We start from the raw sequence: 11,665 nt of genomic DNA, 5'->3' as shown, positions 1-11,665 counted from the left end.
AGACTACTTTTTATCATTTTGACTACAGATGGAGGACATCCAGTTTTCTCTTCCATATTAACTGAGAATATACAGCCCTGACCAAGAATGTGGCCTGTGGAAACCTTCCCACTTGCTGAGTAGGAATTAATTATCCAGTCCAGAGTATTGAAGACATTCAGCAAAAAAGTCTGCCTTTTTATCTATTTCTGTTTCTTGGAAGTGTTTTAACACCTGCCATGCATCAGGAATCATTCACAAAATACATAAATATAAAATACAAGAAAAACATCCACACATTTATGCAATGTGCCTTAGAGCACATTACAGATTTGTCAGACCTTTTAAAATATGGCATTGGGAATAGCTTGAATTAAGGGCTTGGATCTAAAATGTCTGCATGGGGCATCTGAGAATAAGCAGGGTGAAAACAGGTCGGTCACAGAAATTTTAAATACACTTAAAAATAAGCCCTCATTCTGTCTTTCTGTATTTCTATTAACACCGGGAAATTTAACTTGGGAGCACAGACACCCTGTGACATTTTGAAATTTAATCCCAAACAAGATTCCTGTCAGAAATTCAGCCCCATGAAAATAACAGGATCCAATCAAATGCGAAAGGTGTGACCTAAAATATCAAAATAAAAATGTTGCTATGAACTCTGTTGGAGAGAACCCAATAGGAAGTGGCCATCAGACCACAACTTGGTAAGAGTAGCAGACAACAAGTAAGCAAAGGCATTGGATTGGAGAAACTGAGCGAAGGTAGTGTAATGAGGGATTAAATGTGGTGAAGTGTGGAAAAACCCCAGGGACACTGCAACAAGGTTTCTGAAAGAGGGAATACAAATGAAAATTAAAAACATGATGAAACTTTTGATATACAGACACACCTTAATGGCATTTTTATCTCAACACTTTCAAGATGTTTGCTTTAAAGAAAGCTTAAAGCATATGTCTGAAAAGTAAGTGCAAACATTTGAAAACATGAAAGGAAAATGGTAACTCTCCTGCAGTATTGATCAGCTGGGCTGGGAATCCTGTGGGCAAATGAAGACATGCATCTTTTACATCCCTGGTCCTGAGTTAGTTTCCTTAGCAAAGAGAAGCTGATACTTCTGAGATTCTACTTATCTCATCCTAAGGCAGACATCTGAAACAGGTCACACAGATCACCCTGTGAAAATGTCAATATATCTCTGCTGGCCACACAGGGAAGTGAGACAGAGCAGGTCAGCCTAAGGCGTCCATAATGTACAGCTCTGAAGGGAGGTAAGTTGAACCACACCCAAAGCAGCCATTGTTTTCATGTGAAGGTTATTAAACCCTTGCTGACTTGTCAAGAAATGCAAACAAATTTTCATGGGGACTCACCCTGAGGGTTATTGACCGAGGTGGTTTCTGAGGAGGATCTTCGTGAAGCCTGTCTCCCAAAGATGCCAGAACACGCTTCCGGTGGCCAATCAAGCTAATTTTTAAGACCTGAAATAATATCAAAAATACATCATTAAAAGAGCACATGGCAACCATTACCTGAACATCCATTCAGATTGAAGCCATTTTCTCTTTAAACCTTTTAACAAGTTAGTCCTCTAGACAGGCTGAGCAGACAGGGAACTGTGCAAGGCAAACAATCAACAGAGAAAATGAGAGGTGAGATCAGAGGAAAAACACTGTAAAATGAAGGAAGAAACTAGAGCATGTATAGGTGCAAAAAACTGGAAAAAAGCAGACTAAAACATGAGTAAAGAGGAAACAAAAATGAAATGAGGAGAAGGCAGAAGAGCAGGAAGAAAAAAGGGAAGGGAATGAGAAGACTGGAGAAGGAAATGCAAAGGTGCATGCAAACAGTGAGTAATGAGGATTAAAGTGATTCATGGGATGGATGAAGAAAAGAGTGAGAAACAGCCAGTGCTTGCTTAGAGGAGGCAAGAAGGGAAAAAAGGAATTTTAGGATGAGTAAATGTTCCAACTTCTAAATCTATTAACCATGCCTTTAACAGTGTTGCTAGGAAAGGCTTAAAACTGCAAGATTTGGCAGAGGAGGAGGGAATAGTTTCTCTCAAAGTGACCTTGCAGCTGGGAATGCTAAAATTGTTGGTGTGGGAAAACTCCATTTATTATGCTGAATGTTGTTCATCCTCTGCTTGTTTTGAGAAGTGGAAGTCCTGTGGAGAGATAACACACTCTCACGGACATGGGGGAAGCCTTGTGCTATAGAGAGGCAGGAGCCTCTCTATATTCCCTCTATATCCCCTCCTGCCAGCTAGAATGGAGCCATGTCCCTGTCCCTCTGTCACCTGGTGTGGTTAGCAAGGTAATGAAATAAATTCATCCTTTGCATTTTGGCTGTGGTTTGAGGGTTGCCCTTGGTTACCTGTATGTGCAGATTCACACAAAGTAATCTCCAAATATCTCATACAGTTTGTTATTATGTAGAATCATCCTTGTGTAAGAAACACCGGGTGGACAAGCTTTTACCCTGGAGTTGTATTACTTTTTTATCATATGCAAAATCTCTGTGGCACAGAAACAGGTCCATCAGTGGATACATTCACACACCTCATGCTTGTCCAAACTCCCAGAAAACTGCCAAAAAGTTGTCCCAAATTTACAGCAACTACTCCTCATTTGTATTTCTCTGTGTCCTTGCCTGATACAAAACCACTGCTCTCAGGAAAAGAGGGAGAGCAGAAGCAGCCAATTGGAAATTTTAAGTATTAGTGGCAAAAAAAGCATATTTCAATGGTATTCTTTAATGGCTACAATGGCTGTAGTGTAGAGTGTATAGCAGCACTAATTGTAGCAGCAAAACCTCTGCTCTGCAAACAGCAGTGTCCTTACATAACTCCTCCAGACTGTACGTGTGGTTTCATACTCCAGAGCTGCCTCCATTCCCTCTCAGAAAACAGTACTTCCCACTATATTTAGGACCACCGTGTGTCAACACCCCTTCAGCTGAGAGGAAGTTCTCACTCAACCTAGAAAAAGTAATAGTCCCCAAAAAACCTGGAAATGCTGCATCTTAAATGAACAACTACCTCAGCTTAAGCGGTAGCACTCAGAGCTGCAATTCATGAGAACAAACAAAACCCAAACCCCAGCAACTCCCCTGCTACATCTCTTAGATGCACGATCTCAAAATATGGTACAGCAACACGCTGTCATTATTCCAGTGTCCATGCCTACCCGTCCATTGTCCTGCCCATCCACGTGCACACGAATCCATCCACGTTTCCTCTGTTAGATGCCTCTGTGCCATCTGATACTGCTGAACATCAATAACCCCTTTGCTGCCCACATCTCCAGAGTGATGGGCTATGACATGGAGCAGATGGAGCCTTCCTCTGAGAGGCAGCTCACAGGGCTGCTGCAGACCCTGCAGCTCAGCAGCGGGCACACGCTGCGCTCCCACAAACCACCCTGCTATGTGCTGTCCTTTCAGTCTAAATCTAGAGAAGCACGAGCAAAGCTGAGATAATGCAGCACACAGAGAAATGCCTGAGGCATGCAGGAGACTTAGTTATGTATTCAGTTTACACTGAGTGTTAAACAGAAGGGTGCACAGTTTATCTCTGTTTTTAACTATGTGAAACACGTGAATGAACCACAGCTGCTTTAGACATTACTCAGGTAATGCAAGTTCAGTGAACTTGCTTTTTTTCATAATGCTTCCCCATCAACAAGATCATTTATCCAGAGATTTTTAAGCCAAGCTAAAGTTCTTTGGGTTGTTTCAAGGTCCTCAGCACTCTGACTGCCTTATTAGCTATATCAAACCACACAAAGCAATTTTCTTTGACTTCACAGAGCTGTTTAACAACAGGAGAGAACAAGGCATGTGTCTTGAGGGATACACACATAAGAGATTAGCAGACAGGTCTCAATGACTAAATTATTTCAAAAACTGCTCTCAATTTGAAGGTAATACAGCTCTTTAAACAGCACAGGCACTGCTAAGCTTACTCCACATTTTGTTTTTCTATTATAATGGTGGTCACCCCAAATGTGAATGGCAGGGAGTTAACGATGCAACCTACAGAAACATATGGTCCCCAGACAACAGGCAGCTGCATCCCAGCCTCATCTGGAGCACATACCCCATTAACTGAAGACAGCTGTATTCTTCTGGAAATTACTCCCTAGCAATTTTCTTACTTGGAAAACCTGTTTCCCAATGTAAAATACTGTTTTCTGAAACACTGCTACATTTGAGTTATGAGGGTTTAACAAACATCCTGAAACTCTGGAAACTCGTCCTGCGACGGATTATCCTTGACAGTATTTATCAAAAATGTCAAATATCACAAATATAGGTCAACAGTGTGGAATGGTACAGCTGCCTAAAGCAGTACCATAGAAATACGCTACAGTTGAAAGTCTTGCACTAAAGCAGCCCACAAGGTAGCCTTCCTGGTATATAATTTCTATAAATCAGATTACAGTGAACACTGAACTAACACTGAAAACAGTCAATACAGCGCACCTAAGTGTCATGCAGTGAGGCATTTTGTCAAATGGATTGTAGCCCCCTTACTACACAACAATGAAATGAGTGTGGCTGCAGGAATCAGCAACAACATGTCGTCAAACTCTTCAGAGTAGCTCAAGGCTGTCCACAGTATGTTATTTCATCACTGGGACAAAAGGAAAAGAAAAAAGAAGCATGTACATGACATGCTTCTTTCCACACTGATGGCAGGATACCCGAGACAAGAATGATATTACTCCATTTCACTTATTTGAAGTTGCAGTACAATTAAAAGAGAATGGGGCAAGTAATTCATCCAAAGCACTGACACATGCACAAAAATTTAATCTTATTTTTACTTCTGTACTCTGCAATGATTAGCATACAAAATGAAATTCCACTAGGAAATGTAAGAAATTCACAAATATAGCCAATGTAACACTTTGCATTTAGATCTCTGGCTTAGTTGACAGATGTTTCAAAAGATACATGTAGCCCAATAACTCCCTGATGACTGTGTATGTGCAAATGCTGGAATTAACGAGTTATTCCACCTAAAAATGAGCTTTATTTCTGCAACATTCTTCTGCCTGATCTTTTCTCTAATTGAATAATGATATTTAATACTGCATGATTCTACATTTTTTTCCAGAATATTACAAAGAATACTGAAATTCAAGACATTAATTCTCCTTCTTTTGGAATAATCTGAAAAATTTTTGTATGGACTAAAATTAGGATCATAATAGCACAAGAGGTCTGGACTAAATAGCAACTGGACACTAGGAACCACCTACAAAATATAAAATTAAAGAGTGATCAGAACAATGCTAGTGATTCTCCAGTAGCAGCATCAGACACCAGAATTCAAGAAAAAAATGGTAAATGCAAGCCAAAAAAATGGGATCTTCCTATTTCTGCAAGAAAACAGCTCAAAACACTTGCTAAAATCAATATTATTAACCATTTTACTGCTGGTCATATTGGAATAAACTCCAAGCTATCTGGAATTACAGATGAAGGGACACATTTGATTATTACCCCTCTCATGCCACAATGCTGCCCCACAGGGCTAATCCTAAAACATGGCAGGGCCCAGAATAGCCAGAAAGTGACCCCAGATCAACTGTGCAGCTCACCTGACCAAGGGGATTGAAAATTACAAAAGGATTAAACATACTTTATAAATTTTCAGCATCAATTTTACACATCCTAACCACAGAACTGCTGTCAACAGCTAAAACAAATATACAAACAAAACCCACCAAACAAAAAAAAAAAAAAAAAAAAAAGGGTAAAAACCCTCTATATTCTGCATTCTGACTGAGATTACTTGGTGTAATAATTGGTATATTTTGAAAATTAAATAGGCCCAAGTAATCTATGATACTTAAACTCAAAGAGGGCAGGTTTAGATTGGATATTAAAAAGAAATTCTTTACCGTGAGGCTAGTGAGGCACTGGAGCAGAGGAGTTGTGTATGTCCCATCCCTAGAAGGGCTCAAGGCCAGGCTGGATGGGGCTCTGATCCAGGGGCAGGTGGCATGTCCATGGCAAGGGGCATGGAACCGGGTGCTCTTCAAGGCCCCCTCCAACCCAAACCACTCTGTGATTCTGTGAATGCCCAGTGGCTTTAGCAGCACCAGACAAAGCCAAATCCAGTCAAATCATATCAGACTTCTACTGCATTTTTCACACGGGAATACTTTAAGCTCTTTCTCAGCACATGGCAACAGAGAAGCACCAAAGCATCCTGCTGGCCAGAGGCTTGCTGCAGCTTCTCTGGTGTCCACATCTGCAGGGGAGGCAAGTGCTTATTATGCCTAGGAAGACACCTGTAAGAGACTTGTTATTTCATATCATAATGATTTCACATCATAAGGATATGAAATATGTGTCACAATCCTGTGGAATTAATTACCCATTTGGAAACTGATGTCAGTTGTCTTGATGACAAAGGCCAATGGCTGTCTTCTAAATCCCATTTCTAGATGTTATCATGAGGAACTGATGTTTCTTTGGTCCCCTATCACTCAAATAAATAACTGAGATGCAGATTTCCATTTAAGACCATTGAGAAGGCAAAGGCCAAGAGTCTCCTCCAAGTAAACTTGCCATTGCCACTCCAGGTCAGAGTGAGAGAATTCATTATTTTTTGTAGGGGTTCTCAGGAAAGATTTCGTCCTGACTTGGCCAATCAAGCCATTTTTATCATTAAAGTGTTTTCCAAATTTGCTAACAGAAAATACCAGGTGCTAGTATTTTGGCTCCACTAAAGATAAAAATAGTAACAGTAATTTTGAGCTTGTAATCAATAAACATTAATATTTAAGTGAAAAAAAATCTATTTAATATTTCCTTTTAAAAACCTAGGAAAATGCAGTGAAATAAGACTTGGCTGAAACTGATACCTGGCCATTTTGACTCCTGAGGACGTGTCTCAGGTTGCATGCTGGAATGTTTCTTAAAAACAATTTTTTAATTAAAAAGTTAAATACACAGCTTCTTAAGAAATAAGTCACAGTTCAATCATTTTACAAGCCTCAGATGTAATGATAAACATTACATTTGTGCATTTTTGTCACATTAGTCTCAAACCCCCCTAAATCAGAAATCCTAAAGATCTGTTGTACATACAAACACCAAGATTGTTACAATAATGATTACCTATTCTAAGAGCAGGGCTGAAAATATTATTTATGTGAAAAATGGCAAGCGCTAAGCAGGTCTGTACATAAAGGAAAGCATTCCGTTTTCACAGGAAGTAAGTAGAAAAACTATTAGAGAATTTGAAAGGTGGACCACATTCCCAAATGTGTGCTAGAAGACAGACTGTTCCCTCCACTGAGGACTTGCATTTTCACCTGTGTGTTGAGCTAATGATAGATCCAGTTACTGGTTCAGATCAGATCTGAAGAATGTGTGGTCACAGAGACCAGAAGCACTTACTCCTTGAGGTCTTCAGAGTTAATCATGTAGCTCTACAGGAGAGCAATTGCAGTACCAATGTGTTATCCCACAACATTTTGCAGGATTACTTACACAGCAGATAAATTATAATTAAAGTTACTGGTAGTATAACACACTTCATAATGAGCTAATAATTTATTTATCTATTTTTAATAGGCAATTATCAGCAAAGCACATTAATCTGTACACAAGCATGAAATACAGCTCATGTAATGAGAAATAAGAGATGAAATAAAATCTCTATAGAAAATTTTAATAGCTCTGAAATGGATCCTTTTTTTTCTGATTTTGATCTATTTTCATTGCAGACTTACTTAATTCCAAGGAAAAGGAAAAAAAACCCAAACATTCAAGCCTATTTAAAGAATGAGACACTTTTTTACTAAGTAAATGGCTTTTTAAAAAACCTTCTAATAACACAGAATAATAAGAGTTTTTACCGTATCAGAAGAAGCAAACAGCTATTCACTGTCTGGAGTAAAAATGCAGATTACTCTAGCTCACCATCATAACCAAGGTTGTCATGAAAAGGTAAGCTCTGCAATATATGAATATTATCAGTAAATTATAAATATATTAATATATTAGGATTGGAAATGGTTTATTTCTATATAATGCAATTATTTAATCTGATAAAAATTGCAGCAAAAATAGTGAAGAACTTAAGATGGTGTAATATCTTCTACTACTAGAGTTAATGAAAGTACCTCTATGGTTTTTTTATTTCTCTTTAAAATCAGCATTATTTAGATATAAAATGATTGCAGAAAGACTGTTATCAACATACAGAAGGAAAACCCAAACACTGGAGAGAAGAACCTGGACTGAGGATTAGAACTAACATTGTTAAGAAATTTTATTCAGAACAGACCTATCTTCTCAGTATATTTGCCAGTTACCAGATGTATACATGAAGACCTAATTACTATTGCATCATAATCATTTCAGTTTAGTGAAACTATTTTTCTGTATTGTAAAACATTCACATTAAAAGCATTGATTCCACTCTTGAATAGATATTCAAGCCAGACCAAAGTTCAAGCCAGATCTATGCACAGAGGCTGTGGCTTCATTCTGGCTCTGCTATAATAGAGCCACAAAACCATGGAAATCATTTAAGTTGGGAAAGGCCCTTAAGGCCACTGAGTCCAACCACAGAACTAAAACTGCCAGGTCCAACACTACACCATGTCCCCAAGTGCCACTCCTAGACATCTTCTAAATATGTTCAGGAATGGTGACTCCGCCACTTCCCTGGGCAGCCTGTGCCAGTGCCTGACAATGGTTTTGGTGAATAAATTTTTTCCCAATATCCAAACTGAACCTCCCCTGGTGCAGCTTGAGGTGATTTCCTCTTGTCCTGTCACTTGTAACTTGGGAGAAGAGGCCATCTCCCACCTGGTTACAGTCTTCTTTCTGGTGGTTGTAGAGACCAAGAAGGTTCCCCCTGAGCCTCCTTTTCTCCAGACTAAGCATCCCCAGCTCCCTCAGCCACTCTTCATCAGACTTGGGCTCCAGACCCTTCCCCATCTCTGTTGCCCTTCTCTGGACACAGTCCAGCATGCCATGGAGTGCTTAATACAGGACATACAGCAATCCAAAATGTACTCATCCCTTACAGCAGTGTATATCCCAGAGTTAGGAACATGACAATGCATTACTGCTCTACTGGTAACATTAATATTTACCCACTTTATAACAGGAAAAGTTGTAAAAGAATCATCATAATAAAAATCTGAAAAGTGTTTGTAGGCTTTGATACAAGCACTGGTAATGTCAGTACCCTACTACTATGAACTGACAGCATGAAGCTGAGTCCACAACCCATCCCAATTCATTGCCAAAATACAGGTGCATTGTCCTATAAATCTCATGGAAACTGTGTGGAACTGCTTCCTTAGAAGAAAGATGTGCAGAAAAAAGTACCAGGGTTTGGCCCAACAGGAGGGGTTCTGAGCTGCAGTGGGAGCACTTGCAGCAGAGCAAGCTCCCAGGGATCTCCCTCCTGGGATCCAAAAATGGACCTGGGAGGTGGACAGGAAGCAGCTCTGTGTGTGGCCAGCTCCTCATCTACTATGTTCCTTGATCACAGAAATGCTAGCATTGGCACAAGTAAATGGGCTGGAAAGTATAGCCAGAGATGAAGGAAAGAAGAAGGGGTGGAAATCTCATTTTCAGCAGCTGCTTGTGCTTACAGCAGCACAAGCCAAACACAAGATGAACCCACTACAGGGAAACTGCAGCTTCTTTCACAATGGACCACCCAAAAGAGGAGGGCAGCTAGGATTAAAAAGACTGCAAAGAGACAGAAAGCAAATGCTTTAACAGAAACCATGGTCTATAAGCCCATGCCTTTGAGCACTCAGCAGCTCTTGTCTTAAGTTATCAGTTATCACCCTACTGCAGAGTGGCTGCTTACCCTCTGCCATACCTCTGTGGCTGACAGTGTGTGGCACACTGAAGGAAGAACACATTTTGTGACATGCTGGTAAAGGCAGCTTTAACTTTGGTTTTGGGCACCATGTGTTTTGCCATCCAGAAATGCCACTACTATCAAGATCTTAATTTCATTAATCTACAGGAAATATGCACCAACAGACATGACATGGTGTAAAGAGGATCCTCAACTATCGCTCTACCTGCACTGCAGGAACAGCCATCTGACCAATTTCATCACTTTTCTTCCAGCAAGGACACTCCCTAGAAGAAAAAACTTCAAATAACTGATAAACTCAGTAGAGGTTGTGACATACAAACTTAGCATAAAAAAAATTAATAAAAAATTGTCTCCATCTAATTATTTTTCCAGACATCTTTTACTATCTTGGTTTGTAATCTTTGCTCACTAAACAATTATTGAATGAAATGCCAGCCCCTCTCCCCAAGTTTCATGCTCCCATCCACCTTCAACAGGCTCATCCTTTAACACAAATAGAAGAAGTTACTGCATACATAAAAGCTATCGATTCATCTCAGCTCCAGCTAAAGTAGTCTACTGATTTCTTTCAGGTAGCCTGATTGATCAGCTGACTTGAAATGAATTAAGAGCAGTTTTGACTAATCTACATTGAGTTTGGATTGTGACGCTGCTTGCCAGATGCTTAACCCCAAATCTCGTACACTTTCCAAATACCTGATATGGCTTAAAAAAAGCTATTAGTTCTCCCTTATATCCTGGCTTTGTTCATATCCTCAATGCTGTCACGACGGTATCAATGATAGTCCTTATCTTAAAAAAGGCAATGGCCACCATGGCAGAGCAGAATCACACATCACAGGCAGAGCCAGCACCATCCTGTACTTTGACTCTTAATCTGTGAGGAGGAAGCACCGTGGGTGGGAAAGAACAGGCTCTATAAGCACAGCAGGATGGCTGGATTAACTCTGCCAGGGGCAGCAAGGGGACAGCAAAAGCATTTCTCAAAATATCTTTTTCTTTCATGCTTTGAGGTAAGAGCAGGAAGGAATACCATCAAAAAGTGGTGTTACAAAAGGATACAAATAAAGTGGCAAAAATATTCATTCGTCAATAGCTCAAGTAAATTCTTCGCACGTGGCTCTGAGCAACACAACGAATTCCAGCAGAAAAGATTATTGTCTGCATGATTTGAGAGAGATCGAAACCACAAGGCAGTTCAGATCTTACACATCTTATGCAGATTCCTTCTTTAAACATTCAACATTAGTCTGGCTTAAGAAAGAAACATTTTTGTACACTACCAAATTAGAACAAAGCAAGCTGTACTGAAGAGCTCTCCAAACAAGAGGCTGATTTTGTACTATGGTTCAAAAAAACATAAACCAAACTTATTATTAACAGTGAAAACTAGCAAAGTTTTGGTCATCTCAAACTTCTTGTCCTTAAAGTTATTTTATAAATGAAAAAGAATATGGATGTATGCTTCTGAATCCACAGTTTGGGCAGGTACATTATTAATGAAGCATTCTGACAAAGCCCACCAATGAATGGGTTGTCATGGGATTTCTTGCTACAAATTCTATTTGAATTTTCTCAGTGAGAAGGGCTGTACAGGACTGACTACTCATACAGGGTAGAGCAGCATGTCTTCTGCACCTCTACTCTTTCTCCTTTTTCTCTTCAGCGTTATCAAAAGCCCCCGAAAAAGCAAGGTTCTCTTCAAACGGATGACAAATATCACCTCCATGGCTCTTGCTTTGATTTTCTCCTTTTTTACCCTAACTCCATCCAACCCATAGAATAAAGTCAAAAAAAGGAAGGACG

The 11,665-nt window shown here is 39.7% G+C and overlaps 1 protein-coding gene across 10 annotated transcripts in view; it reads right to left on the bottom strand.

Moving 5' to 3' along the window:
• The window catches only part of ANKS1B (ankyrin repeat and sterile alpha motif domain containing 1B), a 408,202-nt gene that overhangs the window by 47,649 nt on the left and 348,888 nt on the right, over positions 1–11,665 (bottom strand). For all 10 annotated transcript variants that reach the window (XM_058022133.1, XM_058022128.1, XM_058022125.1 and 7 more), the window contains one exon: positions 1,356–1,463. In XM_058022133.1, coding sequence (XP_057878116.1) covers positions 1,356–1,463 — 108 coding nt within the window. The remainder of the gene's footprint in view (positions 1–1,355; positions 1,464–11,665) is intronic.

This window comes from Melospiza georgiana, chromosome 4 (assembly GCF_028018845.1).
Source record: "Melospiza georgiana isolate bMelGeo1 chromosome 4, bMelGeo1.pri, whole genome shotgun sequence".
Lineage (NCBI taxonomy): Eukaryota > Metazoa > Chordata > Aves > Passeriformes > Passerellidae > Melospiza > Melospiza georgiana.
The sequence above is the reverse complement of the archived record's forward strand: the minus strand, read 5'-3'. Positions and strand labels throughout refer to the sequence as shown.